The sequence below is a fragment of the Numenius arquata genome, chromosome 3, assembly GCF_964106895.1.
Source record: "Numenius arquata chromosome 3, bNumArq3.hap1.1, whole genome shotgun sequence".
Taxonomy (NCBI): Eukaryota; Metazoa; Chordata; class Aves; order Charadriiformes; family Scolopacidae; genus Numenius; species Numenius arquata.
The window spans coordinates 2,981,080-2,995,559 of record NC_133578.1 but is presented as its reverse complement, the minus strand read 5'-3'; the positions used below and the strand labels follow the sequence as shown (position 1 = coordinate 2,995,559).

The window sequence follows — 14,480 nt, the reverse complement described above, 5'->3', positions numbered from 1 at the left end:
AAATAAAACGATGTGCTGTAACAAACAGTCACCCTGGCCACCATCCTTATTTTTTTATTAAAGTGAAACAGAGTTTGTCTGTTGAAATGGAACTTTGGGCGGAAGAGCAATTTCCATCTTTTTCTCTGCTTTTTTTTTTTTCCAGGTGAGGATGCAGGAAGACGCTGCTGTCCTAAACAAAAGAATGATCACTCAAATGGGAATGGCGCCGGTTCCTGAGAGCTCCAACACTATGCTTCCTCCTTTCCAAGAAACATCTTGCGATCTGCAGCAAAGGACTGAACCCTCTCTTGGACAACAGGCGAAGGATAACCTCAATCTCGCTGCTCAGGGTGATACATCGGTGGACGCCATCTACAAAGCGGTTGTAGATGCTGCAAGCAAAGGAATGCAAGTGGTGATCACCACTGCCGTTAGCAGTACAACACAGATGAGTCCCATTCCAGCTTTGAGTGCCATGAGTGCCTTCACAGCCTCAATTGGTGACCCGTTAAATCTTTCTAGTGCTGTCAGCGCAGTAATCCATGGAAGAAACGTTGCCGTTTCTGATCATGAAGGTAGGGTAAGGAACACTAGAGGAACACGAATACTGAAGAATTCAGAGCACGGTAAAAATTCAAGTGAAGGGGATGGGTATGAATATTACAAATCAACAAGTTGTAACACACCCAAAAAACAGTGGGAAGGGGAGCAAAGTCCTGTCAGTGAGATAAATAGATGGAAATGTGATGAGTTTCTAGACCACTCTGCCCATATCCATAGTAGTCCTTGTCACGAAAGGCCCAATAACATCTCCACACTGCCATTATTGCAAGGCGAGCAGCATCAGATACTGTTATCACAGCGAAACTGTCAAAGTGATAAAATGTTGGAGGAGAATTTCAGGTATAACAATTACAAAAGAACTATGATGAGTTTTAAGGAAAGACTGGAGAACACTGTGGAACGATGTGCACACATAAACGGAAACAGGCCTCAGCAGAACAGAGGATTTGGGGAGTTGCTGAACACTTCTAAACAAGACCTGATTCTGGAAGAGCAATCTCCAAGTTCCTCAAACAGCTTGGAAAGTTCGTTAGTTAAAGACTATATCCATTACAATGGAGATTTTAATGCCAAAAGCATTAATGGGTGTGTGCCTAGCCCTTCGGATGCTAAAAGCATCAGTAGTGAAGATGACCTAAGGAACCCAGACTCCCCTTCTTCAAATGAGCTGATACATTACAGGCCGAGGACGTTTAATGTTGGCGACTTGGTCTGGGGCCAAATCAAAGGACTGACTTCATGGCCTGGAAAACTAGTAAGAGAAGAAGAAGTTCACAATTCATGTCAACAAAACGCTGAGGAGGGGAAGGTATATTTATATATATATATGCACATATCTATCTGTCTATATACACATGTACCTATGCCCATACAAGTGTTTATCAAAACTATCTCGGTCCATTCTTTATTTTATTCTTTGTCTCTTATTTTAATAGTGAAAATTGCTTTTTTTTTTTTTTTTCATAATTATAGCTTGCAAAACTGAATTTTTCCCATAGTTATCTAATGAGAAACTTCTACCAATGCCATGAAACAGATTATATATTTGTGCACAAAAGACTTGCTACACAAAAAATGTTGTTAACGAAAAATTGTTTAACTTACTCTGTGTATTTAGTTGAACTTCTGGCTGTCTCCAAAGAAACTGATATGGGGATATCTAAAAATGTTGAAAACTGCAGAAAAGGAAAATCGATCTAATCAGGTTGAGGGGTCTGTAATAAGTAAAAGCTCTCTGATTGACACGTACACTCTTATTTAAGAGGAAACGCATGTGCATTGTCACCTTGAAAGGAGGTTTTGACTGTCTTTTAATAGTGAGGAAAGCACTCCAATTTGCTCTTTCGTACTAAAATCCTTTTTTTGTTGTTGACAAATCATATGCTTGTTGGGGAATGTACAGAAAACACACTTGTCAGGAGTTACTGCTTATTTTATTATGATAAATATTTCAAATTTTAGTCTCCACTACTTGTATAATATTTTATTTTTGTAGTTCTTATAAAACATTTCACGTCTTCCGTATATAAATACTTTGAAGTGCCATTTTATAAAAAGCTAATTTTAAAAATATATGAGCAGAAAGGAAAGACATAACGAAATAACGTTTTACCTCTGGCACAAAGAAATCAAACCATTTAAAAATTAGGTCCTTTTCCCTGTAAACCTGCCTAGTACGTTGCACAAGAACAGTTGTAAGAACCTAAGAACGGTGATAGTGGATTGGGCCGAAGTATCCCATTCCCCTAAATGTGGCCAACAGCAGATATCCAGAGGAGAGGGAGTACAAGAAGATGTTGAGGAGGGCTTCTTCATCAACAGCCTTCCACCAGTGAGGCTGGAGGAACTTCTTGGGCTGGACCTGGTGTCTCTGTGGTGGAACCACTGCTGGTCTTAGCGCAGGTCGTGATCCTAGGGTGACCTGAGGCTGATGTGCAAATGTCATTTCCCCAAACATTCCAATGAGTCTTTGATGAATTGGTGCTGTAAATAACTGGGGTGATGTTTGGCCAGTGTGGTTTCAACCCTGGTTCAAGAGAACTTCAGTCTCTCTTTGCCGGTGGCTTCTCTGTTGATCTCTTTGGCCACAAAGGTTTTAAAGAGCTCCCGTCTGAGTACGCTGAACCCAAGTATTTACTTTATGGAGAAATCAACAAGCTTTAATAACAGTATTTGAATGCCTACAAGCTCATTCCTTATAAAGGTTAGATCCCCAAGTTACAAGTCAGTTTATAAAGTATAGGCAAAGGAGATGGATGACAAAGTATAAAAGATAAAACAAAACCGGAAAAATTAAGAGGTGTACCATATCACTGTCCCCTATGGGTAACGAATTCGGTAATTACCCTGCACATGTGTTCCAAGTATGCATTTATGTATTAACTTCACAAAATTGTGTATCCGTGTCTGTTTGACTGTTTTGATATATTTGAAGAGCTTATGGTTTATAACTTTTGTAAAGAGGTGAAATATTTTTTTTTCCATTTGCATTCCTTAGCAATTTCATAAGTTTACTCCCCAATTTGTGGCTACCAGAATGTAGAGTGGCTTTTGTGGAAACCCACCTTTTAATTTTGGGTCTCTTCTGTACATTATAGAAGCATTGTGTGATATTATATTCGGTGGCACAGATTTTTATTGTATATCGAAGCCCAAAGAGCAGGGAAGCACATGCAGTGCTGTCAAGGTACTTGTGGAGGCAGCAAGAGAGACTGTTTCAAGTTCTTCGTCAGGAAGTCCCACGTAATGGATCACCTCTTCCATCAGAAGGCCTTTAATTTAATAATAATAATTTTAAATTAAAAAAAAAAGTCTAATTTTTTTCCCAGTAAGAAGCACAGAGTGAATGACCATTCTACAGGTCAGGAGTTGAGGTTGAAAGGTGGGATACAAGGAAATATGGAAAGGTGAAAATGTACATATTCTATATAACGGTTGTGTTTCTAGTTGAAAATAGGCAGGAACTCCCGTGCGCAGTGGCAACCTGTACACGTGTTCAGACACTGCTCTAACATGCTGTACGGCTACATTCTTCAGATGTTTGGGCAGCCTGGTCTGAAGAAAAGGTAAAAAAAAAAAAGCAAAACCAAACCACACCAAACCAAAAGAAAAAAAGAACCTTGAAAACCAAAAAGAAATAACCTTGCAAATCAAATGGTCTTCAGAAAATCTGCGTTTCAGAAAACCCTGAAAAGTTTCAATTGATGGTGGGAGACACAGCAGCAGTTCTGAAAATTGCATTTTCTGCAGAGCTTTCTTAAAACATCTTTTAAAGTATTTGTATAATCAAATATTGACCTCCTATATTGTAACATTAGTTTTGCAATGCTGTTGGGATTTCATGGCACTTTGTATATGCTCTGTTCTTTATATCATACATAATTTGATTTTTTGTTTCCATTTTAAAAGACTTTGGGTATTAAAAGCAATAATGCTTCTGTTTGAAGAGCAGCTAGAATGGCGTTTCCCTAACAGGAGAAGGGAGGAATATTGCACTTTTGTTTCCTAATGAACACTTGCTTTTTGGCTATTGGAAAATCGAAGAGGAACCCAAGGGGAATGCACCAGTAGCAGCAGAAATTCCTGAAAAGGAAGGAAGCAAGCCTGGAGCTACGTGCGTCCTAAAACGGAGGATGTGTATTTCATTAAGTAATTAATTTTATTATAACCCAAATCAAATCGCCCAAACGGGAGCAAGGCTTTGAGAGCAACAATGTGGAAGTCGAAGGGTTTGTGTGAGAAGTTGCCTGGTGTTAGTGCGTTTCATGGTGATTCCCTATGGGCCAACTATTGTCCTGTGTAGGACTTTCCAGCAGTTAAACTAGGGTCTTTAAACCGAGATTGTATAGTTCCACAGATTAACAATAGGTGTGTTTTCTCAGTCGCCTTGAAAGTCCCATTTGTATGTATTATTTAGTGTTGTAATGGCTTATTGTAAATGAAGGCATATGATATTATTCATTCGAATATTTATCTGTTATAGTTCCTTCCAATACCATGTTACGTTGCCAATTTGATACTACTGCTTCCAAAAAAGCGCTGGCAGGTTTTTTACTGTTCTAACGTCACAATTCCGGTAACGAAGATACTGATTTCTTTTTGTTACTTACGTCCCTTGTGACCCAAACGTGATCTAAACCCTTTATAAAAATATTTGCCGTTGAACTTTCTCATATATCTAATGGCAGACACCTACAGCCCTTTGCAGAGTTTGTTCCTTGTATACATATATATATATATATATCAGGGATATGGATAACGTACAATTTAGCATTTATGGCAGCTCTGTCACGTAGTAGAGTGTCCAAGGTAAAGGATCAAGACGATTATGTCGCTGCCCTTTAATTCTGTTCCATTTGAAACAATGTAAGTTGGTTTTTTAGCTGTTTTTTGAACGTTGTGTAAGATGGAGGCTTGAGCTGTAGTGTATCGCAGACAGAGTCGCGTTGCCTCCGATAACACCGTTCTAACGGAGGAGACGTAACGTAGAAGCTTCTGAAGCCGGTTTGCTCATTCTGTGGGTCTCGTGTGCCTTTCCTTCTCGTGTTTATCCCTAGAAAAGCTCCGCAGGTTTTAAATAGGTGGTATTTCTTATATACGCATTTGTATTTTTCCAAAGTCGGATTAGGAGAGGAATTATTCAAAGTATTCGCAGACTTCCATGAAAAGAAAGCACAGTTTTAAGGGAAAAAATGGATGTATTTTATGAAAATAGACGTCTTGCCTCCCCATGTGCGGGTTTCGCCAATAATGACTTTTGTCTTGTAAGTCCCTGAAACGACAGCATTCCCCAGTTCCATCACCCGATGCGTAAGTTCAAGACGTGTGAAATTTGGTCTAAACGTGTATTTATATTGGGCCTCATTTCTAGAGATTTTGACAACTTGCTCACTCATTAACTTCACTTTGTCACCTCTAAAGTTCAGTTTCATTGCGAATATAACATATTTACCGATTGAAAGGCTAGGTTTAGAGGGAATTTGCATTTAAATTTCTTTTTTGGGATTGTATATAGGCATGCTTAATAAATTTGTATTTATAGAATTAATTTTCCTTGTGTCAGAATACAAGCTGTACTTTTTAATGAAACAAATGCTATATAAGGTTCTTGTTAAGTTATGCGAAGATTAAAAAATAAGCAAAATGTAGAACTACTGACAAAGAAAAAGGAATTTATCCGTTCGTTTGCTTTGATGTGTTTAAATACTTTTTTTGTTTGTTTTTACAAGCAGAAATGACTGAGCCAAATCAAAATGATATGCCGAGTTAAGTGGCCTAATGCTCTGAGAATGCAAATGATAAAAACATTTAGATGATATAATTCATTTTCTTTGTTGTTTGTATTGTTTGTACCGGTGCTACCTGGTACCTCTGCAGCGGTGCCAGTGATTTTATGCAGTGATTTATATACAGGTTGCTTAAAAGATGATCATTCTGGTTGGTTTCGAGAGAACTTAAATTTCCAGTTAAAGTACTTTAAATTCCAGCTCAGCCACCCTGTTGAGCACGGGCTCAAATTCATTCCTGACTCGGCAGATCCCTGAAATACATGCTTTAAGTTAAAAAAAAAAAAAAAAAAAATTAAAAAGACCTTTCTCAGGACTAATTAAAGCAAATTCTAGTTAAGACATAGATTCATAATGCATAAATAAACTTGTCACCTGCCCGCCCCCTCTTTTAACTTAAGCACGTACCGTGGCTCTTCGGGAAGGGGAATGAATTTGGCCGTGCCATTAGCGACGTTGCTGAGCCTTAAATGCTTCATCCGGAAATTCGAGGTGATGTGAAACGCTTTGGTGTTGATGGCATCTGTAAAAATTGCCTCGTATGTACTAGGCGGCGTGGGATTTTAATACGTTCCAGGTGGTCTCAAAGGTGTAAAATACATTTGTAAAATGTGAGTACAGAATAGGAGACTTTAACAGCAGTGTTCGTATTAATAATATAAAGACAAAGAAGGTTTTAAAAATGTGATTTTCCCTCTTAGTTTTGTTTTCTTAAATGTTGTGGCTTTGTTTTGTGTATTTCTATTGCTAGCGGTGTGGACATCTAGAGAAATGACAATATATACGTATACGTCTGAGGGGGTGTGTATAGCCATACATTAATTTATTCTTTGCTGGGAAGGTTATGGTCTCGTATGGATGCAGTGAAAATTAGGCTCCGTAATAATGCATGTCTAGCAGTAAAGTAAAAGCAGTGTTTAATAATTGCAGGTCTGGGTAATGTGGTTTGGTGTTCATACCTTCACTCAGGTGGAGCCAGAGAAGTTGAAGACACTAACGGAAGGTCTAGAAGCTTACAACCGAGCCAGGAAAAGGAACAGAAAGTGAGTAAAGGCTCATTTGTTTACTAGTGAAATGGGATAATTAAATTCTTTTCCTTCCGAAGACTCTCATTTTGGGGAGTCGAGCAGATCGGCCAAACTGAAGAGTTAATTTTCTGAATTTCTTGTGTTGGTTATGATAATCATCCCAGATCTTTGATATCTGCGTTTTTATTGCATCTTCTGATATTTACAGTAGCCTTTGTAAAATGTCAGCCTACTTGTTTGAGCTTTCATGTGTAGGATTTCTAATTTACAGCCAAAAAAAAGTTATTACATCAAAACTATTCTGACCAAATACGCTTCTTTAACAAGATCTGCCCTTCTTATCTCTCCCCCTCTCCCTCTGGCAGCTGCTGCTGCAGGTGGAGCCCGGCTTTATTCAGATAAATTCGGTTTATTTCCCATTGCGGAGGAGCCTTTCCCAATTTGTGAAGTCTGGCTGTATTTAACCAGAGGAGGGGCTCGGGGCAGAGCTTTGTGTCAGACACCTAGGAACTGTTTGGTTTTATCTGGCCTTTTAGCTTTTGTTTACAAATATACAAGGACAGAAAGACCACGAAACAATAAGTATTAGGACATGAAGGACCGGTGTAGACAAAAAGAGGGAAATGGTTGACTTTAGGAGAAAAAAAAAAAAAATCTGGACAGCTATAAAAGGGTAGAAAAGTAGAAATTGTACTATGGTTGGATTTGTGCTAGGATGCTGCTGCTTATTTACCGTTGCAGTGAAAATATATTACTTTGTGTGAGAATTGAAAGTCAGCTTGCAGTACTTGTCTTTAGCACAATAAACATAGGCTTAAGGGAATTAAATAATTATTTGTCTTCAGCTCCTTTTAAGGTGCAAGCCTTTCTTCTATTTATATGTCACGCGGCGCTTAAGAGAAATATTTTTTTATGCCAATGAGACAATGTTGGTGGTTGTTTTTTTCCAAGATCATCCTCAAAAATATCTTACTGGGGTTTAAGGATGTGTGGTGAGAACATCGAAGGGCTTTTGGCAACTCCCCAGTTATTTGCTCGTGTCCCTGAAGCAAAATACGTGACTCAGGGAAGGTGACACCAGGAGCAAATTTAAAGAGGTGTTAAAGATGAAACAAAGTACAATTTAAGGAAAAAAAAAAATCCCATCTTCTAATTTGCATTTGTATATTTAGCAGACTGCAAGGGTTGTCTGCAGTTCCACTGAATCCAGTGGCCTTTTTGTGGCACGTCTGGTTCTGCCCCGTTGCTTGCCCATAAAGAATCAAATACCCCAGACACTGGGGCACCTGGTTGCCCCTTTCCTAGGGTTGCGTAACATCCCTTGCAGGTTTTTCCTCCGTATTTCTACTTGTACTTATTTCGTATTTCAGATCTTTCGGTATTTCTTCATAGACCCTTCCTCTTTTACCTGCGTGCTGTTTTAAATTTATTTGAAATGTTATTAATCTCCGTATGGTCTTCTCTCTGGTATGTGTTTCTGTAGTGTCTTGTTCCGCACCGGTCCAGATTTTTTAAAACATTTAGCATTAGATATATCTGCTCCATGTAGAATACTCCTGTTTCTGTTTCCTCCTTGTATAAGTACTCAGCACTTACGCACGTCGAGTACTGGCATCAAGTCAAACACTTTTATAATAAAGAAGACATGGGTAAAGAAACCCAGGAGAAATTTATGTTGAGGGGGTGTGGAGTAGGTCCAGTGTGTTTAGCAGAGCAAGGTTAGTATCTGGGTCCTCCAAATGACATTCAGATACCTTAACCCCGTAAATTATTCGTTGTGTTCCTACAGTTCTTGTCTCGGCCCTAGTATATTGTCCAACTTTGGCAGCAGATGTTACTTAGGGGACTGCTGGAGTGGTCTCCTTCACTGCGCAGTCTGGACTCCATCTCCAATAATACGTATTTATATTATATATTAAATATAAAATCATTAAAACTAAATTAAAGATAAGAAATGTCTGTAAAGCTAAAAGCTGTATTATAATAGGGATGTGATAGGATGCACCCTAAATGCAGTATTTGTGAATCGTAATTCTTAATCTAACCTTAAGTATTAGTTTTCAAATGGGAATGTTTTGTGTATTGAGTTTCTTAGGTTTCTAAACAAGACACCAGAAAAAAATGTGACTGTAGCACATTTGATCAGCATGGTCAAACGCCTTAGCTGTGCTGCACAGAGATTTGTAACTTCAATCAGTAGTATGGTCTAAAGCATTTTGTGTAGCACTTCACTGGAACATGGTAAGGTGTTCTGCTTGGGGGTATCTGAGAGGCATGGTGTGACTCCTAAACTGTCGTATTTATTCTGGGCCTTGTAGGTAAATGCACCCTGGTACAAACACTGAGCCATCCCAACCTCATTCCATCTTCTCCTCAGCCGTTTTGTTCTTTTCCAAGCCATGTCTCTCCTTGCTTCCAGCAGGTCATGACGTAGCAGCTTCCTCACCTACCTGGTTGCAGTCTCTAGAAGATTATCTGCTGGAGGTCCAGTCTTCCCTTGTCAGAGCCTCATCTGAGCCTATCTTTCCTCTCCACAAGCTTCATAGTTACCTGTATTCCTCTGCCCACTAGTGTTCTCCCGGCCCACTGCATGCAAAGCATCTTCCAAGGGTCATCACCCAATACCGGCATCTCCTTCTCCTGTGGTTTCCTGTTCCTCTGTGTGTTATTTCCCCTCTCTTTTCTCAGGGATGTGCCATTTACCATCCCTACCGTTACCGTCTCTACCACCCATACTGTTACTTCAAATTTAAGTTTGAACGTGGCTTCTTAGTGTTGAACAGTCAAGCTTCTGACATCCCTCCTGGAATTTAAATCCTTTCCCAAAGCTGTTGGCCGTGAGAGGTTTTCTAAGAGCTGATGTGCTGCTTTTTAATGAGAGGAACAAACTGGTGCTGGAATGTTTTAAATGGAATTTGACAAAAATTGAGATGTTTACAGATTGGTTTGCGTCACTACGGACCTGATGCATAAGTTTATCTGACGTCAGATTCTCAGGTGTTTTTTAGCTGCAGCGTTTTGTTTGCAGTAAATGGATATTTCAGTGATGGGCACTTCAGAAACTTTGACTCCCTCGAGGCAGATCATCATCTTCATAGTGAAATGACCGCAACAACAGTGTCTGAAGACTACAATTCAAACGATCTTTTATATTTTAAACGCTTTCAAATGGCTGTTTTGACTAATAGCAATAATTTCTTAGATATTGTAAAAAGGGTGGGTGGCCGATAGAGCATAATCTTGATTAAACAACTTTATATCACATATAGGTAACTTGACATCTGAAATCTGCCTCTAGATGACTTGCGAGTCAGCAGTGTTATCAGTTATTAAGATATCTGCATTAGAAATGAGTCATACTACCTTTTTAGGAAGTTATGCTGCCACTAAACAATATTTTGTTCGTCACTTATAATATCTAAGGGTGCCCTCACTTGTCCAAGTTGCGTATCTTAAACTTGGTTTTGCAGTCTGGCTCAAGCAGTTCAGAAACCCAGGTGGACACGTCAGGCTTTGGATGAGAATCTTCCATTTCAGTTTATCTTACCATTTCTCTGGTTAGTTTGAACTACAGTGGGATACATTGTTTTAAATTTACACGAAACTCCTTCACCACTGTTTTAACTAAGTCATTCGAAAACCTTAGTTAAACTTGTGCAACTTCGTAAGTGCATGAAGTCCTACTATACTTCACTTTTGTGCCATCGGGTCAATAAGGCTTCTAGCTTCATTTAATTTCTTGTGCAATTCTTGTGCAAAATGGTGCTAGGGAATATCTTACTTGAATAATGAATAACGAACCCTCTGATCTCCGATCTTCTGTCTCCCAGCTGAACTGATGGGGATGAAAACCATCTTGTTGAAGGAGGGGGATGGAATTAGAGAAGCGCTGGTTGGGTAGTTCGTCTGTGCTATTTCCTTGTCAGTCTTTTGCCGATGCTTTTGGTTGCTATAAATTTTAAAGTCCCAGGGAGGAACGTCCCGGCTGATGTGATGATCTTTCTTTATTTATTAAAAGGAAAGAGTTTTTTTAGAAAGTGTCTCCTGTGAAGGACAGTCATACAATCATAGAATTGTTCAGGTTGGAAGGGACCTTAAAGATCATCGAGTTCCAACCCCCTGCCCTGGGCAGGGACACCTCCACTAGACCAGCCCTAGTGACCCGGCCATCCTTGGCAGCTTGGGACGAGCCGTTCTATCACCCATCTCTGCCATTATCTTCCCCCATGAGCTCTCTTCCTCCTCCCCTCGTTCCTGCATCTCCAAAGCAGGGACATCCTGCTTTGTCCTCTTCCAGAGGATATTGTGAGGGATGCTCATAATAATGTCTCTCATCTCCAGGACGATCTCTTTCTCATCTCTTATTCAGCCATTTCTCTTCATGTTCACGACTCTTCAACAAGACTGTCAACAAGCAGAGTACAGCAGAGGGCTACAAAGATGCTGAGGGGCCTGGAGCATCTCTCTTATGAGGAGAGGCTGAGGGACTTGGGTCTTTTTAGTCTGGAGAAGAGAAGACTGAGGGGGGATCTGATCAACACCTGTAAATACTTCAAGGGTGGGTGTCAGGAGGATGGGGCCAGTCTTTTTTGAGTGGTGCCCAGGGACAGGACAAGAGGGAACGGGCACAAACTTGACCATAAGAAGTTCCATCTAAACCTGAGGAGGAACTTCTTCCCTTTGAGGGTGGCAGAGCCCTGGAAGAGGCTGCCCAGAGAGGTGGTGGAGTCTCCTTCTCTGGAGACATTCCAAACCCACCTGGACACGTTCCTGTGCAACCTGCTCTGGGTGGACCTGCTTTGGCAGGGGGTTGGACTAGATGATCTCCAGAGGTCCCTTCCAACCCCATAGCATTCTGTGATTCTGTGACAAACAGTAGTAACGTATGCTCAAGGACTGTTTGTTGGCTTGAAACTCTGACGTGTGAGCACCGAGCTGTAGAAGTATGACCTGTGGTGCAGAGCATGGTGTCCAAGTGGAAAAATTCTTTAAAAAAAGAAATATACATAAATCAAAAAATGCCACTGTAAAATTAGATGTGTATGGAGCTGCCCAATGGCAGATTTTGGGTTGGAAGAAGAAAGTCTTCTCCTTACCTTTACCATAACCCTTGGTGTTGCTGTCAGCAACCTAGCAACATTTTAGAGGACTAACGCAACTTATTTAGAGGACTAATACGACTTCTTTTCCTCTGGCTCTTTACAGTTAGAAGGGATATTTAACTTGGAGCTTTGTGCTTTGGGTAAGAGGAAAACTTTGCAGCTCACGCACTGATTTTTCAAGAAGTCAGCAGCGTCTGTAGTTAGTCCTTCACAAAAATATTGCTGAAACGTAACCAGATTTACAGAATAAACGCGGCGTGTCCCATGGGGAGGGAAGCAGAGGCACGAGAGGGTCAGTAACTCTTGAAGCCTTTAGGAAGGTCCCGAGGAGCTGTGGTTACTCCTGCTCCTGGTCAAAACCCGTCAGAATCTGGCCTTTCGCTAGTGATTTTAAAAAAATCTCACAAAATGCCTTTTTTTTTTTTTTTTTTAATTCATGGATGTAATCCATCTTGTGGCTATTGTAACTAACTATACAACGCACTGAAGCGCTGGCTTTAATTTTAATTCTGTGATTATAACACAAGTCTTTAATTTGCATAATATTATATATAGGTCTGATCTTACTACATGTGCTGTAACAGCCTGGGAGGCTCTGGTAGAATATGCCCAATGAGTTAACGTGTTTATTATTAAATTTTTTTAAGTTTTTTTTCTGCTCCTAAGAAATACTGATGGCATTATTTTTTTTCTTCCTAGAAGTGGAAAGCTAAATAACCATTTAGAAGCTGCTATACACGAGGCCATGAGTGAACTAGACAAAATGTCTGGGAATGTAAGTGCCTTTTCACTTATATATACTGCAATAATTCCCTTTTTTCTGTGTTTCTGCACGTGTGTCAGTTGGAGACTGAGAGTGTCGGTTTGGGTTGCTTTCTAACATAAATGTTGTTTCTATTTTCTTAAATAATGTGGAATTTTCAGTATTTCTCCTGCTTGCAAATGTCATCCTGAAAAATGGGAGAAGTTGTAGCATTTCAGTTGTGTGGCCAATTACATTCTTTTTTACCAGGAGAGGTTCCTCGACATACTTTTACATGCGCAGCCTGATAATATTTGGGTCGGTTCCATTCCCACTCATATTCCATGGGTTTTCTCTGGCTCGTGACACAAAAGCAGGCTCATTTCTTTTTCAGTTTGAGTAGCAAGATACTGAAACCGCATTTTAAAGCATCATTCTTAGGAATGTAAAACTCTGAATACAAAGTTTTCCTCACGTGAAATAAAAGATAGTGTCATGAAAGGTAAGTTAAAAAGAAAAGAGTGTTCTTAATCTCAAATCTAACAGTTACACTGTTATTGTGTAAGCCCGGGATCTCTCTAATATATTTCTAACGTAAGGTTTGGTTTACATAATTTACTTATCGTCGTATTTAAAACATGGCTGTAATTTCATTGAAGCATGTTTAGAAATGCAAAAAGTCTTACCGCTACCTATAACCTGCCATATCTTATAATTGGTAATTATTCCAAGTATTAATTATAAAACATCTAAATACATTAGAAAGGTCTTTCTCTTGATATTCGGTGCTCGGCATCGAGGATGCTTGTACATGTGCAAATTTAGAAGTTGTAGTAAAACTTCAGGGGAGCATCTGGAGTGTCTAAAAGGAAATGAGTAGAGAACTGCAGGCTCAGAGCTGGCTGCAGAACCACTGAGAAATATTAAATAAGTTATTCGGTAGCTTTTAATGGCTGCCGTAAGTAATAGCAAAATCAAATCTTTGGTTTAAACTTCTGAATTTTACGAAGTGAGATTGATTTAAAATGATGGAGGTTTTCCTCTTGTCTTCAGAAGGAAAAGGAGAGCAGGATCTGACCGTAGGTCTGTTACAAATGGATTTGGGGGGGTGTTTGGCACCCCCATCTCTGTGTTCTGTCCGGGTACGTGTGTGGACTGGACCCTTCCCTGAGACCTTCTTTTCATTTATAAATCCAGTAATACTAAAAAAACTCTGTGCTATATGCACTTTAACTCAGGGGAAACTGCTGTCACTGGATTTGCTGATGGGGTTGTTCCGTAACGCAGACGAGCTCATGGACCTGCGTCTCGTTACATCGTCTTCCTTTCTGTTTTAATTACCTGGTCACACAATTTGTGATCAGGGTTTATTTCCATAAAGATGATGCTTCCTGGAAACACTCGTAGGGAATCAGTCGTTCCCTTTTTAGTGACTTGCATTTTTTCCAGCTACTACTGCTCAGACATCAGTTAAATTTTAAATTAAAAGCGGGTGCAAACAAGATAATTAGCTCCGAGCATTATTGGTGAGAGCCAGTAAATATGTAATAAATGTTAGCGGTCTGAAGGAATTCAGGCTGGACCCAAGGAAGTAGTTTAGCAGGATGCTGAAGGATTTGTTACTGTTGGGGAGCTGCAGCCAGCTTTTCCCAGGACAGCATCCCGCTTCCACCGACAGATGGTGGTGGTATTCCGCGCTAGACGCCAGCGCCTCCCGCCACCTCCCTTCTCCACTTGGGCTGTGTTTTGTGCTGAGCCCTCAGTGGTGAAAACCTGC

The 14,480-nt window shown here is 40.0% G+C and overlaps 1 protein-coding gene across 4 annotated transcripts in view; it reads left to right on the top strand.

The window, feature by feature from the left end:
- MBD5 (methyl-CpG binding domain protein 5) overlaps positions 1-14,480 on the top strand; it is a 47,272-nt gene that overhangs the window by 31,051 nt on the left and 1,741 nt on the right. For 2 of the 4 annotated variants that reach the window (XM_074145066.1, XM_074145064.1), the window contains exons 7-9: positions 146-1,354; positions 6,801-6,874; positions 12,661-12,736. In XM_074145066.1, the coding sequence (XP_074001167.1) occupies positions 146-1,354; positions 6,801-6,874; positions 12,661-12,736 (1,359 nt within the window). Of the gene's footprint in view, positions 1-145; positions 1,355-6,761; positions 6,875-12,660; positions 12,737-14,480 lie in introns of all 4 variants that reach the window. The other 2 variants (XM_074145065.1, XM_074145063.1) reach the window with 1 other exon arrangement.